At 44.6% G+C, this 22,154-nt stretch overlaps 2 protein-coding genes and 1 long non-coding RNA gene across 4 annotated transcripts; 2 read left to right on the top strand and 1 right to left on the bottom strand.

The window, feature by feature from the left end:
• The first annotated feature begins 1,583 nt into the window (after positions 1-1,583).
• oatx (organic anion transporter X) lies at positions 1,584-12,515 on the top strand. 2 transcript variants are annotated; one of them, XM_061055752.1, is made up of 16 exons: positions 1,584-1,603; positions 1,896-2,068; positions 2,421-2,585; positions 2,894-2,967; positions 3,057-3,186; positions 5,399-5,502; positions 5,693-5,847; positions 7,812-7,980; positions 8,083-8,206; positions 8,310-8,425; positions 8,597-8,651; positions 9,078-9,237; positions 9,328-9,436; positions 11,160-11,238; positions 11,352-11,479; positions 12,076-12,515. In XM_061055752.1, exons 2-16 carry the CDS (start codon positions 2,042-2,044, stop codon positions 12,221-12,223), a joined length of 1,743 nt encoding a protein of 580 aa, XP_060911735.1. In that variant the 5' UTR covers positions 1,584-1,603; positions 1,896-2,041; the 3' UTR covers positions 12,224-12,515. The 2 variants fall into 2 exon arrangements, with proteins under 2 accessions (XP_060911735.1, XP_060911734.1); XM_061055751.1 differs by lacking the exon at positions 1,584-1,603 and adding an exon at positions 1,614-1,793.
• On the bottom strand, positions 8,665-9,116 carry LOC132988386 (uncharacterized). Its single transcript, XR_009675806.1, has 3 exons — positions 9,004-9,116; positions 8,956-8,971; positions 8,665-8,911 (listed from the first exon to the last, which is right to left on the bottom strand). It is a non-coding gene; the product is annotated as an uncharacterized LOC132988386 (long non-coding RNA).
• A 998-nt stretch (positions 12,516-13,513) lies between the features above and the next one.
• On the top strand, positions 13,514-20,080 carry pwwp2a (PWWP domain containing 2A). The gene is made up of 2 exons (XM_061055764.1): positions 13,514-14,353; positions 17,122-20,080. Exons 1-2 carry the CDS (start codon positions 13,557-13,559, stop codon positions 18,917-18,919), a joined length of 2,595 nt encoding a protein of 864 aa, XP_060911747.1. The 5' UTR covers positions 13,514-13,556; the 3' UTR covers positions 18,920-20,080.
• Positions 20,081-22,154: the final 2,074 nt, after the last annotated feature.

Genomic DNA, 22,154 nt, shown 5'->3' with positions numbered 1-22,154 from the left:
GGTGTAGCTAGTAGTTCACTTTAAACCACTTATGGCCAAAAATCAACAATCTGCTATGATGTCACAGCCTGACAGCCAATCAGAGAAGAGACACAGCACGTTATGGTGCTTCAATGCAAAAAGCTGCTGCTGACAATCATTAAAGATTTGAACTCAGTTAAACCTCAAGAGCCACTCAGGATGACTCAGCACACATCTACACACAAACACACACACAGTAACACATTTACACACACACATCTTCACACACAGTAACACACACACACAGTGACACACAGTAACACACACACAGTGACACACAGTAACACACACATCTTCACATACACACACAGTAACACACACACAGTGACACACAAATCTACACTCACACAGTAACACACACACACAGTGACACACAGTAACACACACACACAGTGACACACAGTAACACACACATCTTCACATACACACACAGTAACACACACACAGTGACACACAAATCTACACTCACACAGTAACACACACACACAGTGACACACACATCTACACTCACACAGTAACACACACATATAATGTCCACGATGAGTTCGTCGCCGTCTCGATCAGAAACCCGCTGACTCGTCTGTTGACTGAAACTCGGGGGGATGACTTCCTGCGGAGAGAAACTCGGCGAGGAGTGGGAACACGAAAACAAACTGCGGGACCGGGCCTCGAAAGGTCTGGAACCGTCAGAAGGGGGTCTGGACATTTTAAACTCTTTAGTTTTTGCACTTCCTGCTTTTAGCTTTTGTTTAATTGAGAGCTTTTATTTTGAAATGCAGGCAGGAAGCCCAGAGTCTGGTTTTCATCAATAAATGAATTAAACATTACAAGAAACAAAATTGTTTTCAATATTTCAGAAAGAGAATCCTGATTTGCTTTGTATTCTACTAATTAATCAATTATCGCATCAGCTGATCGGCCAATCACATTCAGCCAATCAGAGGACATATAGCTCATAAACCTAAAAATCAATCGTTCACATCAATAGGGGGAGAGAGAGGGGGGGGAGGGAGACAGAGAGAGTGAGAGGGGGGAGAGAGAGAGGGAGGGGGGAGGGAGAGAGAGAGAGGGGGAGCGAGATAGGGGGGAGTGAGAGAGAGATGTAGGGAGTTGGGGGTGTGAAGAGAGAGACAACACTCAACCATTAACTGAAAAACAAATGATTGTTAATCCAACAAAAACAATCAGTAATGTTACAAGTGTCTTAACAAGAAGGGATGGTGTAAGAGAGGGAGAGAGACAGACAGACAGACAGGCAGGCAGGCAGAGAGACCGACAGACAGACAGACAGACAGAGAGACTGACAGGCAGACAGACAGACAGACAGACAGGCAGGCAGGCAGACAGAGAGACCGACAGACAGACAGACAGACAGACAGGCAGGCAGACAGACAGGCAGAACTGACTTTTTTTGTCACTCATTATTGTTCAGTCTAACTGTAGCTCCACTCTTTTCTCTCTCTCCTCTCATCTCTCCTCTCATCTCTCCACCCGTCTGTCCACCCGTCTGTCCCTCTGACCTCCAGTCGCCCGTCAGCGTTGCAGGCTCGTCAGCGTTGCAGGCTCGTCAGCGTTGCAGGCTGTGAGTATGTTTCATTGATCTGAAAATCCTCTTAGTTTGGGTTTCGTGGGTTTAATCTTTTAATAGCTTTCACCAGACTCCATTCAAATATTTCACCTTTTAAGAATGCACTGTTACACACTGAGAGTTCACACTGTTACTGGACCACTGGCTCACAACAAGTCAAGGAGGTTTGGAAAACTTTGGAAAAGTTTGAAAAGTTTTGGAAAGTTTTTGAGAGTTTTGAAAAGTTTTGAAAAGTTTGCAAGTGAAAAGACCCCAAAATGTAATAATATCTTTGTTTTATTTCCAGGTTCTTTCATTTGGATCGGGACCTCAACCTGAAAACACACTCACCTGTTTCTACAGTCGTCGTCATTTAACTTTGGGTAACATGAAACAAACATCTTAAAAAATATTTTTTGTTTAAATTTGAAGAAAAGAAAAAGCGAGAGAGAGATGGGTTTCTCCGAGCTGCTCCAAGAGGTGAGTGATTAAACTGTAATCTGATTAAATTGTAATCTGATTAAATTGTAATCTGATTAAACTGTAATCTGATTAAACTGTAATCTGATTGAACTGTATTCTGATTAAATTGTAATCTGATTAAACTGTAATCTGATTAAATTGTAATCTGATTAAACTGTAATCTGATTAAACTGTAATCTGATTGAACTGTATTCTGATTAAATTGTAATCTGATTAAACTGTAATCTGATTAAATTGTAATCTGATTAAACTCTAATCTGATTAAATTGTCCGATTAACATCTATGTAGTTAATTTAATGTAAACAAGGCCATGAGTGTAACCCCACCCCCTTTGGTTGCCATGGTGAGGTGGGTGGGTTTGGCAGGTACCAGTGGCTCCATGTGACTCTGATCAGTTTACCTGGATTGTTGATGGCCAGTCAGAACCTTCTGAACAACTTTGTCTCAGGAATCCCCAGCCACCACTGCAGGCTGCCGGCCAATCACAGCTTCTACAACCTGTCACACCTACAGGTAACCTGTCTGTCTGTCTGTTTGTCTGTTTGTCTGTCTGTCTGTCTGTCTGTCTGTCTGTCTGTCTGTCTGTCTGAACCTCTCTAAACAACCACAATACCTGTCTCTCAACACTAGGTAACCTGACTGTCTGTTATAAACTGTCTCACACCAGCAGGTTTCTGGGTCAGGTTACCCGTGATAACTTAGACTGAACATGTTAACTGATCCATAGCTGACAGCAGGAATTATTGAACATGATTTGGTTGGATATACATGAATGGTTGGACGGAAATGAAAGGTTTGATAAATATGATTGGTTGTTTTAGGTGGATGAGAAGCAGCTCCTGAGGGCATTCATTCCTCTGGACTCTTCAGGAAGTAGACTGGACCGCTGCAGGAGGTAAACTGTGTTCTCTTTTATTTTATCTTTGTGTTTCATTGAATTGGTTCCCTCTAATGTCACTTGCTGTTCCTTGTGTTGTTCTATAGGTTTGTTGAGCCTCAGTGGCAGCTGTTAGCCTTAAACAGCTCAGCTAACATTAGTCAGATACAGACGGAAGAATGTTTGGATGGATGGACATTCGACCGCTCAGAGTTTCTCGCCACCACTGTCTCCGAGGTAACAGTAAGAACCTTGAACGCTGATGAAGGCCTAGTGCTGACACGCGTCCGTTGTTGTTTTGTACTCTGCTCTTTTAAAAAAAAGGAAACTTGAAGGATATTTAGTGTGCTGACTTGTCTGTCTCTTTTTTAGTCTAGTTGCGGTCGTGCACCTGAAACTTTATTTATTGTCGAGTGTCTTTTTTGCTGTTTTTGATCAGTAAGAACACCTCCTATTGAAACCCCTCCTACTGAAAGTCTTACAAATGGATGTTAAAATGGAATTAGATGTAAACATAATACTGGTTTATGAATTAGTAAGTCCATAGCAGCAGGCTGTCCTAACCAACAATATAGAGGAACCTACAAGACCTGAGAGCTTAAGTGCTCCCAGGAAAAGATGTGGTTAGTAACTAAGATTTATAGATAGTGACGAGCAGTAATATGATGTGAATGCACAGAGAGGGAAAGAGAGAGAGAGGGACAGATAGGTGCTTTAAGGTGCCAGTTCCCCAGTAGATTAAGCTGATAGCATTATTTATAACTTGGTTGTAGTGATCCTTCCCTTGATTGTAGTTGACTTTCAGTACTTGTAGTAGTCCTTGACTTGGTTGTAGTAATCCTTGACTTGGTTGTAGTAATCCTTGACTTGGTTGTAGTTATCCTTGACTTGGTTTTAGTAATCCTTGACTTGGTTGTAGTAGTCCTTGACTTGGTTGTAGTTATCATTGACTTGGTTGTAGTAGTCCTTGACTTGGTTGTAGTTATCCTTGACTTGGTTGTAGTAATCCTTGACTTGGTTGTAGTTATCCTTGACTTGATTGTAGTTGACTTTCAGTACTTGTAGTAGTCCTTGACTTGGTTGTAGTAATCCTTGACTTGGTTGTACTAAACTTGAGGTTGTTGTAGTAATCCTTGACTTGGTTGTAGTGATCCTTGACTTGGTTGTAGTTATCCTTGAATTGGTTGTAGTTATCCTTGACTTGGTTGTAGTTATCCTTGACTTGGTTGTACTAAACTTGAGGTTGTTGTAGTTATCCTTGAATTGGTTGTAGTAATCCTTGACTTGGCTGTAGTAATCCTTGACTTGGTTGTAGTTATCCTTGACTTGGTTGTAGTAATCATTGACTTGGTTGTAGTTATCCTTGACTTGGTTGTAGTGATCCTTGACTTGGTTGTAGTTATCCTTGACTTGGTTGTAGTGATCCTTGACTTGGTTGTAGTTATCCTTGACTTGGTTGTAGTAATCCTTGAGTTGGTTGTAGTTATCCTTGACTTGGTTGTAGTGATCCTTGACTTGGTTGTAGTAATCCTTGAATTGGTTGTAGTGATCCTTGACTTGGTTGTAGTGATCTTTGACTTGGTTGTAGTTATCCTTGAATTGGTTGTAGTAATCATTGACTTGGTTGTACTAAACTTGAGGTTGTTGTAGTAATCCTTGACTTGGTTGTAGTGATCCTTGACTTGGTTGTAGTTATCCTTGAATTGGTTGTAGTTATCCTTGACTTGGTTGTAGTTATCCTTGACTTGGTTGTACTAAACTTGAGGTTGTTGTAGTTATCCTTGAATTGGTTGTAGTAATCCTTGACTTGGCTGTAGTAATCCTTGACTTGGTTGTAGTTATCCTTGACTTGGTTGTAGTTATCCTTGACTTGGTTGTACTAAACTTGAGGTTGTTGTAGTTATCCTTGAATTGGTTGTAGTAATCCTTGACTTGGCTGTAGTAATCCTTGACTTGGTTGTAGTTATCCTTGACTTGGTTGTAGTTATCCTTGACTTGGTTGTACTAAACTTGAGGTTGTTGTAGTAATCCTTGACTTGGTTGTAATTATCCTTGACTTGGTTGTACTAAACTTGAGGTTGTTGTAATAATCCTTGACTTGGTTGTAGTTATCCTTGACTTGGTTGTACTAAACTTGAGGTTGTTGTAGTAATCCTTGACTTGGTTGTAGTAATCCTTGACTTGGTTGTAGTTATCCTTGACTTGGCTGTAGTGATCCTTGACTTGGTTGTAGTTATCCTTGACTTGGTTGTAGTGATCCTTGACTTGGTTGTAGTTATCCTTGACTTGGTTGTACTAAACTTGAGGTTGTTGTAGTTATCCTTGACTTGGTTGTAGTGATCCTTGACTTGGTTGTAGTTCTCCTTGACTTGGTTGTACTAAACTTGAGGTTGTTGTAGTAATCCTTTTGTGCTTCCTTTTTTGCCTCTCTGGACCTTTGTGCTTTTAGTGGGACCTGGTGTGCTCTCTGCGTCCTCTAAAACAGATGATTCAGACCATCTACATGGGCGGAGTTTTAGCAGGAGCCATTATCTACGGGGGCCTGTCAGACAGGTGAGACTCACCTGTTCAAACTGTTAGATTACATTTCCAGTCATTTTAATGAGAGTCTATGTTTAGAAATGTTTTTACTCATCATGAACATGTTTCAGTTTTATCCTCTTATTGTAATAATCCTGTGGACCTGGTGTAAGTTTCGATCCAAAAACAAACCAATCAGAATCCTTCACTCTCTCTTCAACAGGTTTGGGAGGCGGTCGGTCCTGATTTGGTCTTACCTGCAGCTGGCCGTGCTTGGTTGTAGCTCTGCCCTCTCTCCTTCATACTCCACCTACTGTGTTTTTAGATTTCTGAGCGGAATGGCGGTGTCTGGAGTCATCCTGAATGGAGTCTCACTGAGTACCTATCTACCTGTTTCTCTATGTACCTGTATATCTGTGAACCTGTCTGTCTGAATATCTGTGAACCTGTCTGTCTGTATATCTGTGAACCTGTCTGTCTGTATATCTATGAACCTGTGTGTCTGTTAACTTGTCTGTCTGTGAACCTGTATATCTGTTAACGTATCTGTCTGTCTGTCTTTGAACCTGTCTGTCTGTGAACCTGTCTGTCTGTATATCTGTGAACCTGTCTGTCTGTATATCTGTAAACCTGTCTTGTCTCTGAACCCGTCTGTCTGTATAACTCTCTGGGCCTGATTTATTAAGATCCTGAGTAAAGAGTACTAAATTGCGTTTTCACTCCAAAAAATTGCACGTTTGGTTGGTGTGCGATTTGCGGGTGATCTACTAAGAAAATTTGCATGTATGACAACAGGTGCAAACTTTGTGGAGGCGGTAGTATTTAAGTTAGGTTTTTGCATGTTCTACTGGTTTACGTCACGGAGAGTTTGGACTGAAAGCTCAAAATAGATATTAGTGGAAGAGGTAAATAAACGTACGATATTTTGGAGTCATAGCAGATAAATCTGAATATTACAAAAAATTGTCTTATAAGAAAACCTCAGCATTAAACAGGGCCTCTCTTTTCTTCCCTCCATCTTTTGAATGAATTGTCATACATTGTGCATGAGGAGTGTGCTGTGTCCTCTGTGGCACTGGCGCTCAGGCACTACACTCGGCACATTGTTGAGCACCAGCAGCTGACAGCGCTGTGTCTGATCGGACATAAACGCTCTGGAAAGAGGTATCGAAGAAACAGGAAAACAGGAAAGCCCCAGTTTAAAATATAATGTTGGCGAGAAGAGGGAAATAGGACAACATAAATGACAATGTTGAAATCCTTTAGAATGCAGATGCTGTGAATGTTCAGTTCTGTTTGTATATAAATAGGAAACAATAGCCTATAGTTTAATCATGGTGTTTCTCTTCCTTAACGATTATTGAATCGAAATAAAAAATAAATGCATGCCATTTATTTTTCTGTCATTTGAAACATGTTACCACGTGTGGGGAAAAAACGCAATCTTTATTCCTTCTTTTGTTGTGCCTATGTCTCCTAACGACAAACGTAACACTGGTCGATTAGCACCTTCTTTTCAAAGGTGTTAAATTCAGACACCGTCATAATCACCTCAGTTTTTGTCAGGCTTGGTAAATCGCAATGCATGTACTAACTTAACTTCTTTGCATTTTCTCCTCCCAGTATTTTGCACTCTTGGGCAGAAACAGCCCATATTGAATATTCATTAAGACAAACGTACTAAATGGACAATGAGTGTTGTTTTGCTCATATGAAGACGCAATCCTCACTGTGCACCGTTAGTAGATCAGATAGCAAACTTTTTGCGGGTGGTATCAAGTTTGCATACATTTTAAGACACGTAAACCTTTAGTTAATCAGGCCCTCTGTCTGTATATCTGTGGACCTGTCTGTCTGTATAACTCTCTGAGTGTATAACTGTGGACCTGTCTGTCTGTATATCTGTGAACCTGTCTGTCTGTATAACTCTCTGAGTGTATAACTGTGGACCTGTCTGTCTGTATAACTCTCTGAGTGTATAACTGTGGACCTGTCTGTCTGTATAACTCTCTGAGTGTATATCTGTGAACCTGCCTGTCTGTATAACTCTCTGAGTGTATAACTGTGGACCTGTCTGTCTGTATAACTCTCTGAGTGTATATCTGTGAACCTGCCTGTCTGTATAACTCTCTGAGTGTATAACTGTGGACCTGTCTGTCTGTCTGTGAACCTGTCTATCTGTATATCTGTGAACCTGTCTGTCTGTATAATTCTCTGAGTGTACACCTGCGAACCTGTCTGTCTGTATATCTGTGAACCTGTCTGTCTATAACTCTCTGAGTGTATTACTGTATAGCTGTCTGTCTGTTAACTTGTCCGTCTGTTAACCTGTCTGTCTTCAGAGGTGGAGTGGATCCCCACCAGAGAAAGGACTCTAGTGGGCACGCTCACATCCTTCTTCTTCACGTTTGGTCAGATGGTCCTGGCAGGGCTAGCCTATTGGCTGAGAGACTGGAGGAAGCTGCAGGTGGTTGTCTGCGCCCCCCAGTTCCTGTTCTTCGCCTACAGCTGGTGAGAGTCAAGTGTTTCATTTCTGCTCTCTGATTGTTTTTCTGTTCTTGACCGTCCTGCTCACTGATTAGTCTGTTTGTTCTGACCGCTCTGATTTGCCAGGTGGTACGCTGAGTCAGCTCGTTGGTTGGTTCTGAAGCGTCGTTCTGAGGATGCATTAAAGAGTCTACACAGAGTGGCCAGGATCAATGGGAAACCTGAGATAGTTGAAAAGTTGACATTGGAGGTAACTGTCTGTCTGTCCGTCTACCTGTCTGTCTGTCTGTCTGTCTGTCACATCAATAAAGTTATCCAATCAGGTGCTGAGACAGGTAACATTTCACCTGCAGGTTCTGCACTCCCACATGAAGAAAGAGATGGATTCGAGTCGTTTGTCACACACGGCGTACGACCTGCTGAGGACCCGGGGGATGAGACGGATCTCCATCTGTCTGGTCGCCGTCTGGTCAGAAAACACATCTGCTCCATCTTTTCTTAACCTGTATTCAATCACCTGTATACTGTTACTTATATTAACCTTGTCCCACCTGTGTACACTCAACTATATACAATCCCCCCTATACCTGTATCCTATATTAGCCCTATCTCACCTGTATTCACTCACCTGTATTCTCAGGTTCTCCACCAGTTTTGCTTACTACGGTTTGGCAATGGACCTGCAGAAGTTTGGGGTGAGTCACCTGGTTTGCATCAATGCTACATATGTGCTAACAGTGACTTACTAGGCTCTTTCCCCAACTCACCTGAGATACCTGAGATTCAGATCGTTTGGAAACTAAAACAGCCCTGTTTACCTGTCCACCTTTTTTTTTAAATTTCCACCAACCATGGAAGTACCCATATACCTGAAAACCTGTTTAAAGTTGTCGCTGACTACCTGCTTACCTCTCTACCATCCTACCTGATAACAAAAACCTGTACATCTATCTACCTGTGTACCTGTATATCTTTCTGTCTACCTTTACATCTATCTACCTGTACACATATCTACCTATACACCTGTACACCTGTCTATGCAGCTACCTGTGCCGTGTTATGTATTTCTTTCTGTTGGATCAAATACGTCCTCTCTTTCTATTGGCTGCTGGGTGTTCCAGGTGAGTATCTACTTGATGCAGATTATCTTTGGATTCGTTGATTTTCCTGCCAAACTTTTGGCTCTGGGCATGCTCAGTTACCTGGGGAGAAGGGTCTCTCAGGCGGTCTGTCTCTTCCTCTCAGCCCTCATCATCTTCGCCAACATCTTTGTCCCTGCAGGTAACAAACACCAAGAGTTTTAACACTAAATTACACAAAAACACTCAAAAACCCACGACAATGCACTCTTAACATGTCCTCCACCCACAGACATGCAGACTGTCCGGACCACGTTTGCGTGTCTCGGTAAAGGATTCACCTCAGCCTCCTTCACCACAGTCTACCTGTACACCGGAGAGCTCTACCCCACAGTGATCAGGTGAGGCTGCTGCTTCAGATCATCCAGGTGAGCGTTGTATTTTTCGGTCATCTAAGACTCTGAATATCATTTGTAAAGAAACACCTGAAATAGGTTACATTAATCTCCACCTGATTACCTGAAAGTGAGCCTAACCCTGGATTACACCTGTACGGATTGAATACAGGTAAGGCTCTGTGTGAGTAGTCATCGTCTACTTCAAACATTTCAGGTGTTTCACCAGCAAAGATCCTTCCAACGTAGGCAGCAGTTACACCTTAAATGTTACACCAAGCTTCTCGTAGGTGTGACGTCCTCCGTAGAGTCCGGTTGTCATGGTGATGGTGTTATAAATGTGTGATAGGTTGGAGGATGAGGAGGAGCAGAGGGTTTAGCGGTTGTCATGGTGATGGTGTTATAACGGTGTGATAGGTTGGAGGATGAGGAGGAGCAGAGGGTTTAGCGGTTGTCATGGTGATGGTGTTATAACGGTGTGATAGGTTGGAGGATGAGGAGGAGCAGAGGGTTTAGCGGTTGTCATGGTGATGGTGTTATAACGGTGTGATAGGTTGGAGGATGAGGAGGAGCAGAGGGTTTAGCGGTTATCATGGTGATGGTGTTATAAAGGTGTGATAGGTTGGAGGATAAGGAGGAGCAGAGGGTTTAGCGGTTGTCATGGTGATGGTGTTATAAAGGTGTGATAGGTTGGAGGATAAGGAGGAGCAGAGGTTGTCATGGTGACAGCAGTGTGTTCTCCCTGACTGATTACATCATTTAGAAATGCTTGCTGACTTTATTTTGACTCCTGCTTTAGTTTCCATGAGCCCAGATCATTCAATCGTTCAATCACGGAGGCCCATTAAATGACCTGATGTTGTAGTTACAGATGTCACCACTAGATGTCACTGTTCACTAGCTGTAGATAAAGGCTGTAGGTTTTAGTGCACCCCTCATCATGGTGCTTTGTCACATCGTACAAACATTAGAGTTTGTGTTTGTGGATGAACGTCAGTGAACAGAAGTTATTTCAGAGACGATCAGACACTGGAACAAACGCTGCAGGGATAGAAAGGCTGCTCTCTGATTGGTCACATTCAGAGACGATCAGACACGAGAGGAGACACTGGAACAAACACTGCAGGGAGATTTTGACTTCGTGTTGGGAAGTCGGTCACCTAATTATTTTCCGAGTTTCCGAGTTGTTGTTCCGACTTGAGCAGGTGTTCATACAACTCGGAAACTCGTTTTTCAGATGTGTCCGGCACAACATGAATGCAGCAGAACAATGTAGAGAGAGAAATGCTTCTCTCCAGCCGTTTTCACATCTGCACTCTGAATAATATCTAGATAATTAAAGGAGGACTGCTCCGGAGATTCCCCCAACATAGCTGTTCACACATGCTCCTCACAGCGGGAGATTATCCCTGTCAGAGGGGAGGGGGGTCGGGGGGCGGGGGGGTCTCCCGAGGTAAGACAATGCGGAAGTAGCGGCCAAAGCAACAGAGTCGTAGTGGTGGCGTGCAGACACTTAATGCACCGTGCGGCAGTCACAGTATATAAACATCACCCCCCCTCCTATTGGCTCGAGCTGAATTCTCCGGAGAATATCCTGCTGCGTTCTCTCATTTAATTTAATTGGTTTTATTATGATTGGTTAGCAGTTGATCTAGTGAAGAACCGTCTCCACGGTAATACAAAAGTAACATAAACTGACTTAACGATCACATGATGTGTGCTGTCTCAGGCAAACAGGAATGGGCTTTGTGTCCACCATGGCGAGAATCGGCAGCATGGCGGCGCCCGCCGTCCTCATCCTGGATGAGGTGAATTCTGCAGCCAAATGAAACATTTCAGACTTTTATGGTGAAACAGCATCAGCTAGCCTGTTAGCTCACATGTGCTAACCTGTTAGCTCATATTTGCTAACTGTTTCCAGGTGTTCCCTGCTCTTCCCAGCATGGTGTACGGGGGGGCGGCAGTGCTGGCCGGCTGCTTTGCCTGCTTCCTGCCAGAGACGCTGAACATCCCGCTGCCAGACACCATCGAGGACGTGGAGGACAAATGGTTAACAGTTAGCTCCATTAGCAGTGCTAGTTTTTATTAACTGTGATTGCTTCCTAAGCAGCATCAGTGTTTCCCCTACCATTATATTGGGGGGGCGGCCCACCCCCGCCCCCCCTGGAGGTTAAGTAAAAAAAAAAAAGAAGATACATAAAGATGTATTTTTTTGGCTTTTTGTGCCTTTATTGTAGAGATAGGATAGTGGATAGAGTTGGAAATCAGGGAAAGAAGTCATTTAAGGATACCTTTCTGATAGAAAAGGGCAGCTGTCATTAAAAGTAACACATGAACACCAAGATTCCTTCAAGTGTTTGTGTCGCCGTGTCGGCATGTCGGCTTGTCCCCACCCCCCCAACGCTTTAAACCTAGGGGAAACACTGAGCATTATATTATTCATTCATTATTATTATATATGTGTTAGCCATATCAACTACATTAGCATCTTTGCAGCTTCACAATCATTAGCAAGGTTAGCTTCATTGACTATTCCATTGATATATTATGAATCTAAATAATCGAATCCCTACTGAAATCCCATGAAGAAAAGAGATGCTAATGCAGTTAGCTCAATAGTAATAACTAAAAACCTCTGTTTGCAGGTCTGGCGGAAGCTCCGCCCCCCAGCAACATGAGGGCGTGGCTTTAAAAGAGGGCTGTCCAGGTGATATGGGGAGCGTTGTCTCAACTGAAGGCGTGGCTTTGAAAGAGCTGAGGGACGCTGAAGGGACTGGACTCAACGCCCTCTGACCAATGAAACCATGACAGCATGAATGAACCTGACCAATCAGGAGACTGTATTCATTAATGAAAATGTCAAATCAACCAATAGATTCAATGAATGAAACATTTGGTGTGAAAGATTTCCTGTTTTTGATCAAATATAATTTTCTTCCAACATGACTTGATGTGTCACATTAAAAATAAAAACTCTTTAGACGTGATGATTTATAAATCTGATTATAAATATTCAGACTGGATTCTCATGAAACTACAGCAGAGTCGATGACGGATCAATGCGTGTAATAAAAGATAAAAATCAGCTGGTTTTGTTGTCTGTTTTACCAAAAATAATAATAATAAGTTTAAACACTAAAAGTGAACTCGGGATTCAAACTGAGCAGCGCTGTGAAACACATGAAGAACATTTATCACTTTACTGTAGTAAATGTGAAGTTAAGTGTTATTAAAGTAACAATTATTATTTTATTATTCATTTATTATTCACCAAGACCAGCTCTTAGTTAAGCTGCTATAGGCTTAGACTACCGGGGGAACTGGCACCTTGAGCTCCTCTCTCTCTCTCTCTGCATATACAGTACATCATATTACTGCATGTATCTATCTGTAAATCTCAGTCACTAACCACCTACTTTCCTGGGAGCTCTTGAGCTCTCCTAGGCTCCTCAAGATCGTTGGTTGACGGCCTGCCAGAACATAACTTTTGCTGCTTTGCTAAAGTGCTCATGATGGATAGGCCGGATCTTTGTAACATAGCAATAAGTAAAGTATTTTACCTGCTTTTTGTAACATAACAATGAGTAAGGTCTTTTTACCTGCTCTTTTGTAATGTTAACAGACAAAGAGTAAGGTATTTTACCTGCTTATTGTAAAGTGTCTCGAGATAACACTTGTTATGAGTTGACGCTATACAAATAAAAATTGATTGATTGATTGAACAGCTGATTAAAATCAGTTTTATAATCACTGAATGAAGCGCAGTAATCTCATGCAGCACCGCCCACTGGAAAGCTGTGGGTTAGTGTTATTATAGAATAAATAAAGATTATATTTAAGTTATTGTTGATGTGTTTATTGTTTAACTGATGCCATATTAAATTATTAAATATTAATTTATTAACTGATTTTTTTTACTCCTGGTGTTTTTGTTTCTCTAAAGATAAGCTCCCCCTGGCGGCGGCCTCGCGATCTAAAGTCCTAGTCAGTTTTGTCCAATCAGAGACACGCTCTTCTTCGTTTCATTTGAGTGACAGAAGCTACAGGCAATGACAGGGCGCCTGCGCGACTGGCTGTGCTGTGGGAAGGCGGGGCAAGCGGCTGCTCGGCAGCACAGCGGAAGAAAATGGCGGCCGTGGCTGCAGAGCCAGGAGCTGCTTCGGTTCCTCCGACAACAAAAACCGACAACGAGGGCCCGTTAGACCAGGACCCGGCGTCACCCGGACTTAGAGTAGCCCCGCTGGAGGCACCCGTGCCGCGGGAGTCGGGCGCCGCCGTCGAGCTGGTCGTGTCCCGGGTGGAGGATGGAGCCGAGGCGGAGGAGCGCCGCCATGTCGGGCCAGAGCCTCGGCCCGCGGCGGGAAAAGAGCTCGCTGATCCCGGGGATGTAGTCCAGAACCTGCCGGGGGATCGGGACGGTACAGACCTGTTCTCTCCGGGACTCCTGGGAGAACCGGAGGGCGGTGGTAATGTGTCCCGGAGCTTGCGGGCTGATCCACAGCCCCCCGCCGTCTTCCTGCACTCTCTCCCGGCCCCGCCGCCTCAAACCGAGGCCGGACTGTCCCTGGACGAACCGGCGGAGCCGACCACTAACGGGACCACCAACCGGGAGACGAACCGGACGGAACCGGGCCGGGAACGGGGCTACAGGGTACAACCGGATTTCATGCAAGGGACTGCGGAGGACGGCCTGCTGTTGGTCCCGGACAGTCCAGACCAGGCGCGCGAGTCAGAGCAGCTTCCGGTTTGCGGGCCGCCCGACTCCACCGAGCCCGGACCAGAACCCGGACCCTCCGTTAAAGACCTGAGCCCCGGGTCCGAGGTCCGGGTCTGTCTGGATCACGTCATCGATGACGCCCTGGTGGTGTCCTTCCGGTTGGGAGAGAAGGTGTTCTCAGGTGTTCTGATGGACGTTTGTAAAAGGTAAAAAAACACAAACACACACACACACACACACACACATTATCATCCAGGTATCATCAGAAACCTGGTAGTATTTTTGAAAGGTCATGCATCACTCCCTCATTTCCCCCTGAGACGGGAAATCTTTGTATTTCTAAGTCTGCAAAAGGAGCTTCTGATGACGCAAAAATCGTCATTTTGCATCATCGGCGGCTGCTGTGGTTAGCGGGGTGAAACTACATCACTAGTTCCTCATATTTTCGACCACTGAAGCTACCGACCAATCACAGATCAGTGGGTGGGACCTCACTCCCAAAAATGAAATTTAACATCCGCCATATTGCTTGTAAGCTATGCTAACAGGCTCTATGGAGAAATCTGATAATGGTGAAAAAAATATGTTTCAACTTCAAACTGATATGGATGAAGGGGATTTTGAAGGTCGTGCCTCGGCTGCTGCAGCGAGCTGGGGCTGACTGGTGGTGTCGTTGCTCTCACTGTTTGCCTATGGACATCCTATGGATGTAAATAGAGCACCCTAGCGTCAGTGGGAGTGGCCTGCGGTGCCGTGCATTCTGGGAGGTGTTGTCTTTAATCCACATGAGCCAAAAAGACACTTTCTGCCTTTCCTCGGTCAAGAAGGCACCAACTTCAAAATGTCTTTCATATTTCTACTACATATATGACCCAATGTCAATACAGATTCATGTTTCAACGGGTGAAGTATCCCTTTAAGGAGCGAGAATCGATTACCTGCAGAAAAAATGTTTTTACCCTTAAACTCAGACTGGCGTCGAGCCAAACATTTCCTGTTCGTGGGTGTGTTTTCACACTCGGTCCACACGTAGATAATCAGCCGTCTATCCTGCTACTCCTTCTTCAAACATCTGTGGTCCACTCCAGCTGTTCTCCATGACGCCATCAGCTCGTTGACCTTCTTCCACAAAACTTAAACATTTCTCCGTCCCCGTTTTGGATGTAAGAAGGCTAATCTTCTCTGGTAACGTCACACACCGTGCTCGCCGTGCACATGTGTAAATGTTGAACCTCTCACAAGAGTAACGTTAACTCATCAGTTAGCATACGTTAGCTCATCAGTTAGCATACAGTCCTTTCCAGAAGTTCTTCCGTCTGTACGCTTCACAGAGAAGTGATTAAACACAACGACAGACGGCAGAGCCAAACCTGAGCTAAGATGCTAACATTAGCAAACAGCAGCCAGAGTAAACTCTACTATTAAACACTTTCTCCGACCGTATTGCAGAACGTCACGTGTTACTCATATGTGACATCACAACCTAACAAAGAATCACAAAGTTTTAGGACTGTCGCGGTCTTGTGCTCGATGGGTCACACACTTCTCCCACTCGGCTGCATGTCTCTGTTTGTGCTGCTGCTTTAGGCTATGACAGACTTTAGACAGACTTTACATCGGACAGCGGTTTGCTTGAGGCCGGACGCCGCAAAACCGAACTACTTCCAGACGACTGATGAGACGGGGTCTTTTTTGGAAACTAACTTCTCACTGTTATTAGCGCTTGCTGCCATGTTGACGTTTTCACTCACTAGTTTGAGAGACAACTTTCCAGGGGAGGGGGCGTTACTATGGACTACGGGAGCCCAGAGAAGTAGCGGAGGTTGTTTACCATAATTATCCATGTTAAAGTAAAAATCAATTTTCATGTTTTTTTAAATAGTCCAAAACCATAAATTTTAATTAATCCAAAAAAATTGATTTATTGCCCAGCGCTACACCAAACCCCCAACCGCTCTGGTACTCTCTCTGCATAGCAGCTTGTAGCAGCCCACTCTGACATCACTCTGACATCACTCTGACACCTCTCCACTGTCCACAGGTCCTGTTGGTGCATGTGTGGGATTCGGGCCTCTGTGTTAAGAAGCATGTCCCTATAAATAACAGAGTGTAAACCCGAATTTCCCCTCTGGGATTATTAATAATAATAATAATAATAATAATAATAATTAATCAAAAATCACAAGCTAAGATGTGTGTAACCAAACATATTGTAAAGATCTGTAGTGGTTCTGGGTTATTTTGTGTCAAAGAGTTCAATGAACCTTGAAGCCGATCACATCTGACGTTCTCCTTTGTCCAGCTGTTGTTTTACTTTTAGACGATCGGCTGAATTATTAGAGCTGTGAATTAGTTTTCATATCTGATTAATGTCAGGTCTCTTTTCCACAGTATGACACGCCTTCTTGGACTTAGACTCTTTTCACTTTAAGGACCTGTGTCTCTGGGGTCCGGTTTCTGCTGGTCTTTCCGATGAATTAATCCCATGTTCAGAGTCTGGTCATGATAGGCTGAAGTGTCTCTTCATTTATAATTCCTCAATTTCATTTAAAAAAAATCCATTTACATTCGTAAAGAAACTTTGACAATAATCCAACAGCCTGTATGGCTTCATCGACAGGACATGAAGCAGAGAGGAAAAAGATGTTTGTTTTTGAGTGCAGGACGTCTTTAACCTGTAAGCTTCCTCTGTTAGCGTCATGTGTTAGCTTCTACGTTAATGTCCTCTGTTAGCTTCCTCTGTTGATATCAGTTCTTCTTCTCTGAAACTGTAAGTTCTGCTGTAGCAGGATTCCTCCATGGTGTCAGCACACAGCAGCTTCCTGTGTAGCTGCTGATTTAAAGTAGAGAAGAACAATTCATTTGAGAGCCCATCAGTGATGATTTCACTGTATTAAAATGTGTGTCTGTGTGTGTGTGTCTGTGTGTGTGTGTGTGTGTGTGTGTGTGTGTGTGTGTGTGTGTGTGTGTGCAGGTTCGGACCGTATGGTATCCCCATCACCATGTTTCCCAGACGAGATGACCGGAGTGGACCTCAGCTCTCAGTGCCGTCACCACCGGTTGCCATTGACAACCATTCTGTCAAACAGGAAGAGGTCACTACCCCCCATCACCCCTGGACCTCCAAACCGCCACCGCTGTTCCAGGAGGGGGCACCATATCCCCCACCTCTGTTCATCAGGGACACATACAACCAGGCCTTACCTCAGCCCCTGCCGCGCAAGATTAAGAGACTGAAGCGGCGCTATCGCTGCGAGGAGCCCACGTCCATCATGAACGCCATCAAGCTCCGCCCCCGTCAGGTGCTCTGTGACAAGTGCAAAGGTGTGGTGGCATCAGGGGGACACAGGGAGGCACGGCGCAGTGCGGTTGACTTGAGGGGAGAGGAGGCGTCCCGACGGCGGCGACCGGCAGAGGGGCCTATCTCCTCTGAGGTCAAACGACTGAAGACTGACGACAGGGCGTCACGTCCTGCTGCTGACCGCCGGCCTTCATCAGCATTACGTGTGACATCATCATCAACTTCAGCTCGCCGCGTTCTAAGGGGTGTGGACTCAGCAGCCTCCAGCAGAATGTGTCTGAACTCAAAGAAGGTTCTGGACAAACGTTCTGCTGTCGACCGCTCCAAAACACGCGCAGTCCTCAACAAGCTGGTCACTCCCCCACGCCTGGCCCCGCCCCCCCGCAGGCCCAAAGACCACAACCAGAACATGAACCAGACCCACAACCACGACCAGGACAGGATTAAGGCAGTGACCCGAGCTGCTGCCCTGCAGGACCACAACCAGAAGGTCCACTTCACCCGTCGCCTGCAGCACCTCAGCTCCGCACCCGTTAGCTCGGGCTCACCACTCCCGCCTAGAATGCGCATCAAACCACAAAGGTACCGTACCGACGACGGCCAAGCACCCTCCTCCTCCCCTCCCAAACAGAGTGCTCGGGCATCGCCTCCCAAACCTGGTCTTAGCTCCGCCCCCACCCCACTTTCCACAGCCCCGCTCCCTCCTGCAGTAATATGTCCTCCTCTAGCGTGCACTGCCATGGTGACTCAGGAGCTCGGCCCCCCTGAGGAGAGGGAGGCAGAGCAGATAGGGGGAGGAGATAAAGTGCAGGTAGAGGATCCTCCCCCTGCCTCCTCTTCCTCTTCCTCCCTGGACTCCTCCCACTCAGAGTGCAGCTCCACAGAGACCTTTGACCTTCCCCCTCCTGGAGACCCGCCCTCCTCCTCCTCCTCCTCCTTAGGACCTCTGTGCCCCTCGTCTTCCTCCCACACACCCCCTCCCCTCAGAGCCGAGTGTGAAGAGATGCAAGCGGGCGCAGAGGAGGAGGATGAGGAGGGCGCTGAATTTAAGAGGCGTCGGAAGTCCTCCACCTCGTCCTCCTCATCCTCGTCTTCTTCGTCCTCCTCCGTCTTCTCGAAGCTCGTTTCCAAATGTTCACTCCCTGACGGTCGCACCGTGTGCGTCGGCGACATTGTGTGGGCAAAGATCTACGGCTTCCCCTGGTGGCCGGCACGCATCCTCGGCATCACGGTTGCACGGCGTGGTGACACGGGGCTGGCTGTGCGGCAGGAGGCCCGCGTCTCCTGGTTCGGCTCCCCAACTACTTCCTTCCTGCCGCTCGGTCAGCTGTCGCCCTTCCTCGAGAGCTTCCAGTCACGCTTTGACAGGAAGAGGAAAGGGCCGTACCGCAGGGCCATAGCTGAAGCCGCCAGTGCCGCCAAACAGCTGACACCTGAAGTCAGAGCGCTGCTCACACAGTTTGAGACGTAGCATGAGCTGTCTTGTTGAAGCGCCCCTCCCCCTCCCCACCACTCCAGATATGCCCCGCCCCCCAGACAAGCACCCTCCCACACATCTAGACTGACAACTGTCTGTGGGTCAGACACAGACAGACTGACAATGTTTTCTGTTTCTTATTCTGTTTCCTGTTTTGAGGGGCGGAGCTTCTGATTAACCTGTCAGTGTTCAGTGGGGCAGTAGGCGGGGCTTAGTTTTAGACAGGTGTCAGCCAGCAGCAAAGGTTCCACTCTCCGTCACTTTCACGACATAACATTTCCATCAGTTTACTGACTCTGATTATGTCATATTGATGTCAACTGACTGTATGTTGCTACCCAAGTGCATTCTGGGTAACTTCAGATTCATTCTTCCAGCCTGACAGTTGATTGGCTGACAGTGCTCACTGATCATGATCATGTCACACATCTACAGCATCAGTTATGTTATCCTCTGATTAGCTTAGCTAAGCAATGTTAGTCTTATTATCATTGCTAAGCTCAGCTAACATGCTAAGCTAGGCTTTCAGTTCTTTTTTTCTGATATTTCTCACTCCGGAATCAAACCAAGAAAACCCGTTGTTCTGGTTCGATCGTCGTCCGTGTTTGTTTGTTTGTGTGTTTTGTGCATGGCGGCACTGTGGAACATAGTGCCTCGCTGATGTGTCACTTCCTGTTGTTCCTCTGGTTCTGATGAGGAATGAACTTTTTTCTAAACTGTGAAAACAAAGTGTTGTTCAAACTGAGGCCGGGGTCCCACACAGGGTCCAGATGTGAGCCATGTTTTGATCCTCAGACGCTGATCAGTTATATCAATCGATTAAACAAAAACACAAATCAGAAGCTTAGAGATGTTTTATTTAGACAATATAGTGATGTCTCACTCTGTTTGAGACTCTGTGCCTCAGTTTGTCCACAAGATGCTGACAGGTAGGACAGGTAGGACACACTGACTGTTAGACAGCTGCTCTGCTCTCATGATGATGAAGGTGGATTTTCCCTCTCTGCTGTTTGTAGTTTCAGCTGTCAGACTCTTTTTACCGTCTGTTTGCAGATCAGAGATCCTGAACTAAAACTGTTGGGACAAAATAACAGAAACCTGTGTACATGTTCTTTTTTCTCATGTTTTAAATCTATTAAAAAACTGTCAAACTTCTCTCTGAATCGTCGTCATTTGAACTCTTTCTTCTTCTGTGGTGGGTTCTGTCAGATTCACAGTGGAAAACTGGCTGTCAGATTTTCTCACCTGCAAACAGATGTTTGGTAAATGGGTCCTTGAGCTGTTTCTACCCAAAATACCAGCAACAACGTTTACATTTTCTCTTCAGTCAGAAACTTCAGAGATTTTAAACCATTAAAGACTCAAAAGAGAAGTGAAATTATTCAAAAAGAATACGATTTCAACTTAACATGACATGTTGCTGATTTTAGGTAGACACATCTCTGATAATGAGAGTGGGAAAATACCAGCAGCTACTCACTAAATACTGAGATATACATTAGGTACTGTCTAAATACTGAGATATATAGGGTTTATATTTACATATAAATATATACCGTATATATATATTTATGTATCCTATACTGGGCTACACGTTAGGTACTGACTAAATACTGGGATATACATTAGGTACTGTCTAAGTAGATTATCAAGTGAAAGGAACTGAAACACTTTGAATCTATGCAGCATTAAGAAATATGAATAATTAAATTGTGTGTGTTTCTGAGGATGTCGTCAAAGGATCTAATCACAGACAGGTCATCGTGATGTGACATCACTGACCTTGTTATGTTATCACAAACAGCTGAACATGAACTTTGTTATCACAGTTAATTTAGTAGACAGGAAGTGATCTTTGATTTCTACTGATGACATCATCAATGACATCTCTCTCTCTCTCTCTGTAGCACAACTCTGAAGAGCTGCTGACACTCAGAATGAAGCTCTGTGATTGGCTGAGGTGCAGTGGGCGGAGTCAGGTCAGCTGACGATCAGTCACATGGACGGATATTTATTTAAATAAAGTTTATATTTAAAAAAAAAAAACAGGAAACAAATCCATCAGTTTTAATCAATGAAAATGTCAATGGAAACCAGACTCAGACATCACTTGATTTATTATGCATTGTCCAATCAGAAATCAGATCATTAATCACTTACCAATCAACTCATAGATTTACATTTCAGTGTTTTTCACCTGGTGACCTCACGACTGTCTCTCCGATGTCCACCTGCAACATAGAGTCAGGGCATGTTAGCATAGCAGAGCACAAAAATAAACAGGAGAAACTGTTGTCATAGCTTAGCAATAAAACACAAACTGGGGAAACTGTTAGCATAGCTTAGTAAAGAATTGCATTGGAAGGAATCTGTTAGCATAGCTTTTGACAGTGTGATAAAAGCCCCCAAGAATCAGCTAGCAGCCCGCAGGGCTGTTTCCTGCACTAACAGGAAGTTGGTAAAGGTCTTATTTGAGTGTGTTAGCGTTAGCATTAGCTCTTATTGTGAGAACATTCAAACACAATGCTAACTAGCCTGTAGCTCCTGTATGTCGTTGGGGAGGGGCTTCAATAAGTTTATTGGTTATTATTTCAGGTGTAGAAACAGAACTGGCAGCTCTTACTTTTCCAGGTACTTTTTATCCTTCTCCAGCTGTTGATATATAAAATACAAATTAAACATGAAAACGAGGCTCATTGTTTTTATTCCACTGGTTTGAAATTAAATTTATTTTCAGCTTTAAAAATGTATGAGAAAAAAATTAAGTTCAGTTTGTAAAAACCTGCAGATAAAATAATCTCCCACCTGATCCAACACACCTGGGGCCCGTTTCTGAAAGAAGGTTCAACAAACCCTCAGTCTAACCCTGAGCTCTGAGTTGATTTACTCTCAGATGGGAAACTCTGAGTTTTCGGTTCCAGATCAGCAGATTTCAAAAGGAGAGAAAAGTGGTGAAAGAGATTCAGAGGTAAAGTTATCTCTCCCTCTGGAACGGGCTGGAGTTACCCCTCTTTCTCGGGTTTGAGTGACTTCCCTCTCTGAAATGGATTACCCAGAGATTCCCTCATTTCAGGGTTAACGGACTCAGAGTTTGCACAAAACCTTCTTTCAGAAACGTGCCCCTGATCCATCACACCTGATCAAAACACCTGTGATCGTACACACCTGATCCAACACACCTGATCAACAGGGCATGTAGAGGGTGTGTAGAGGGCGGAACATGGGGCTA

Source organism: Labrus mixtus, chromosome 14, assembly GCF_963584025.1.
Source record: "Labrus mixtus chromosome 14, fLabMix1.1, whole genome shotgun sequence".
NCBI lineage: Eukaryota > Metazoa > Chordata > Actinopteri > Labriformes > Labridae > Labrus > Labrus mixtus.
The sequence above is the reverse complement of the archived record's forward strand: the minus strand, read 5'-3'. Positions and strand labels throughout refer to the sequence as shown.

Bases quoted from the DNA above. Each gene is read 5' to 3' on its own strand.
- oatx (XM_061055752.1), top strand. From the start codon at position 2,042: ATGGGTTTCTCCGAGCTGCTCCAAGAG. The intron at 8,207-8,309 runs GTAACTGTCTGT...TTTCACCTGCAG, and splicing joins TTGAAAAGTTGACATTGGAG to GTTCTGCACTCCCACATGAA. The intron at 8,652-9,077 runs GTGAGTCACCTG...TGGGTGTTCCAG, and splicing joins TGGACCTGCAGAAGTTTGGG to GTGAGTATCTACTTGATGCA.
- pwwp2a (XM_061055764.1), top strand. From the start codon at position 13,557: ATGGCGGCCGTGGCTGCAGAGCCAGGAGCTGCTTCGGTTCCTCCGACA. The intron at 14,354-17,121 runs GTAAAAAAACAC...GTGTGTGTGCAG, and splicing joins CTGATGGACGTTTGTAAAAG to GTTCGGACCGTATGGTATCC.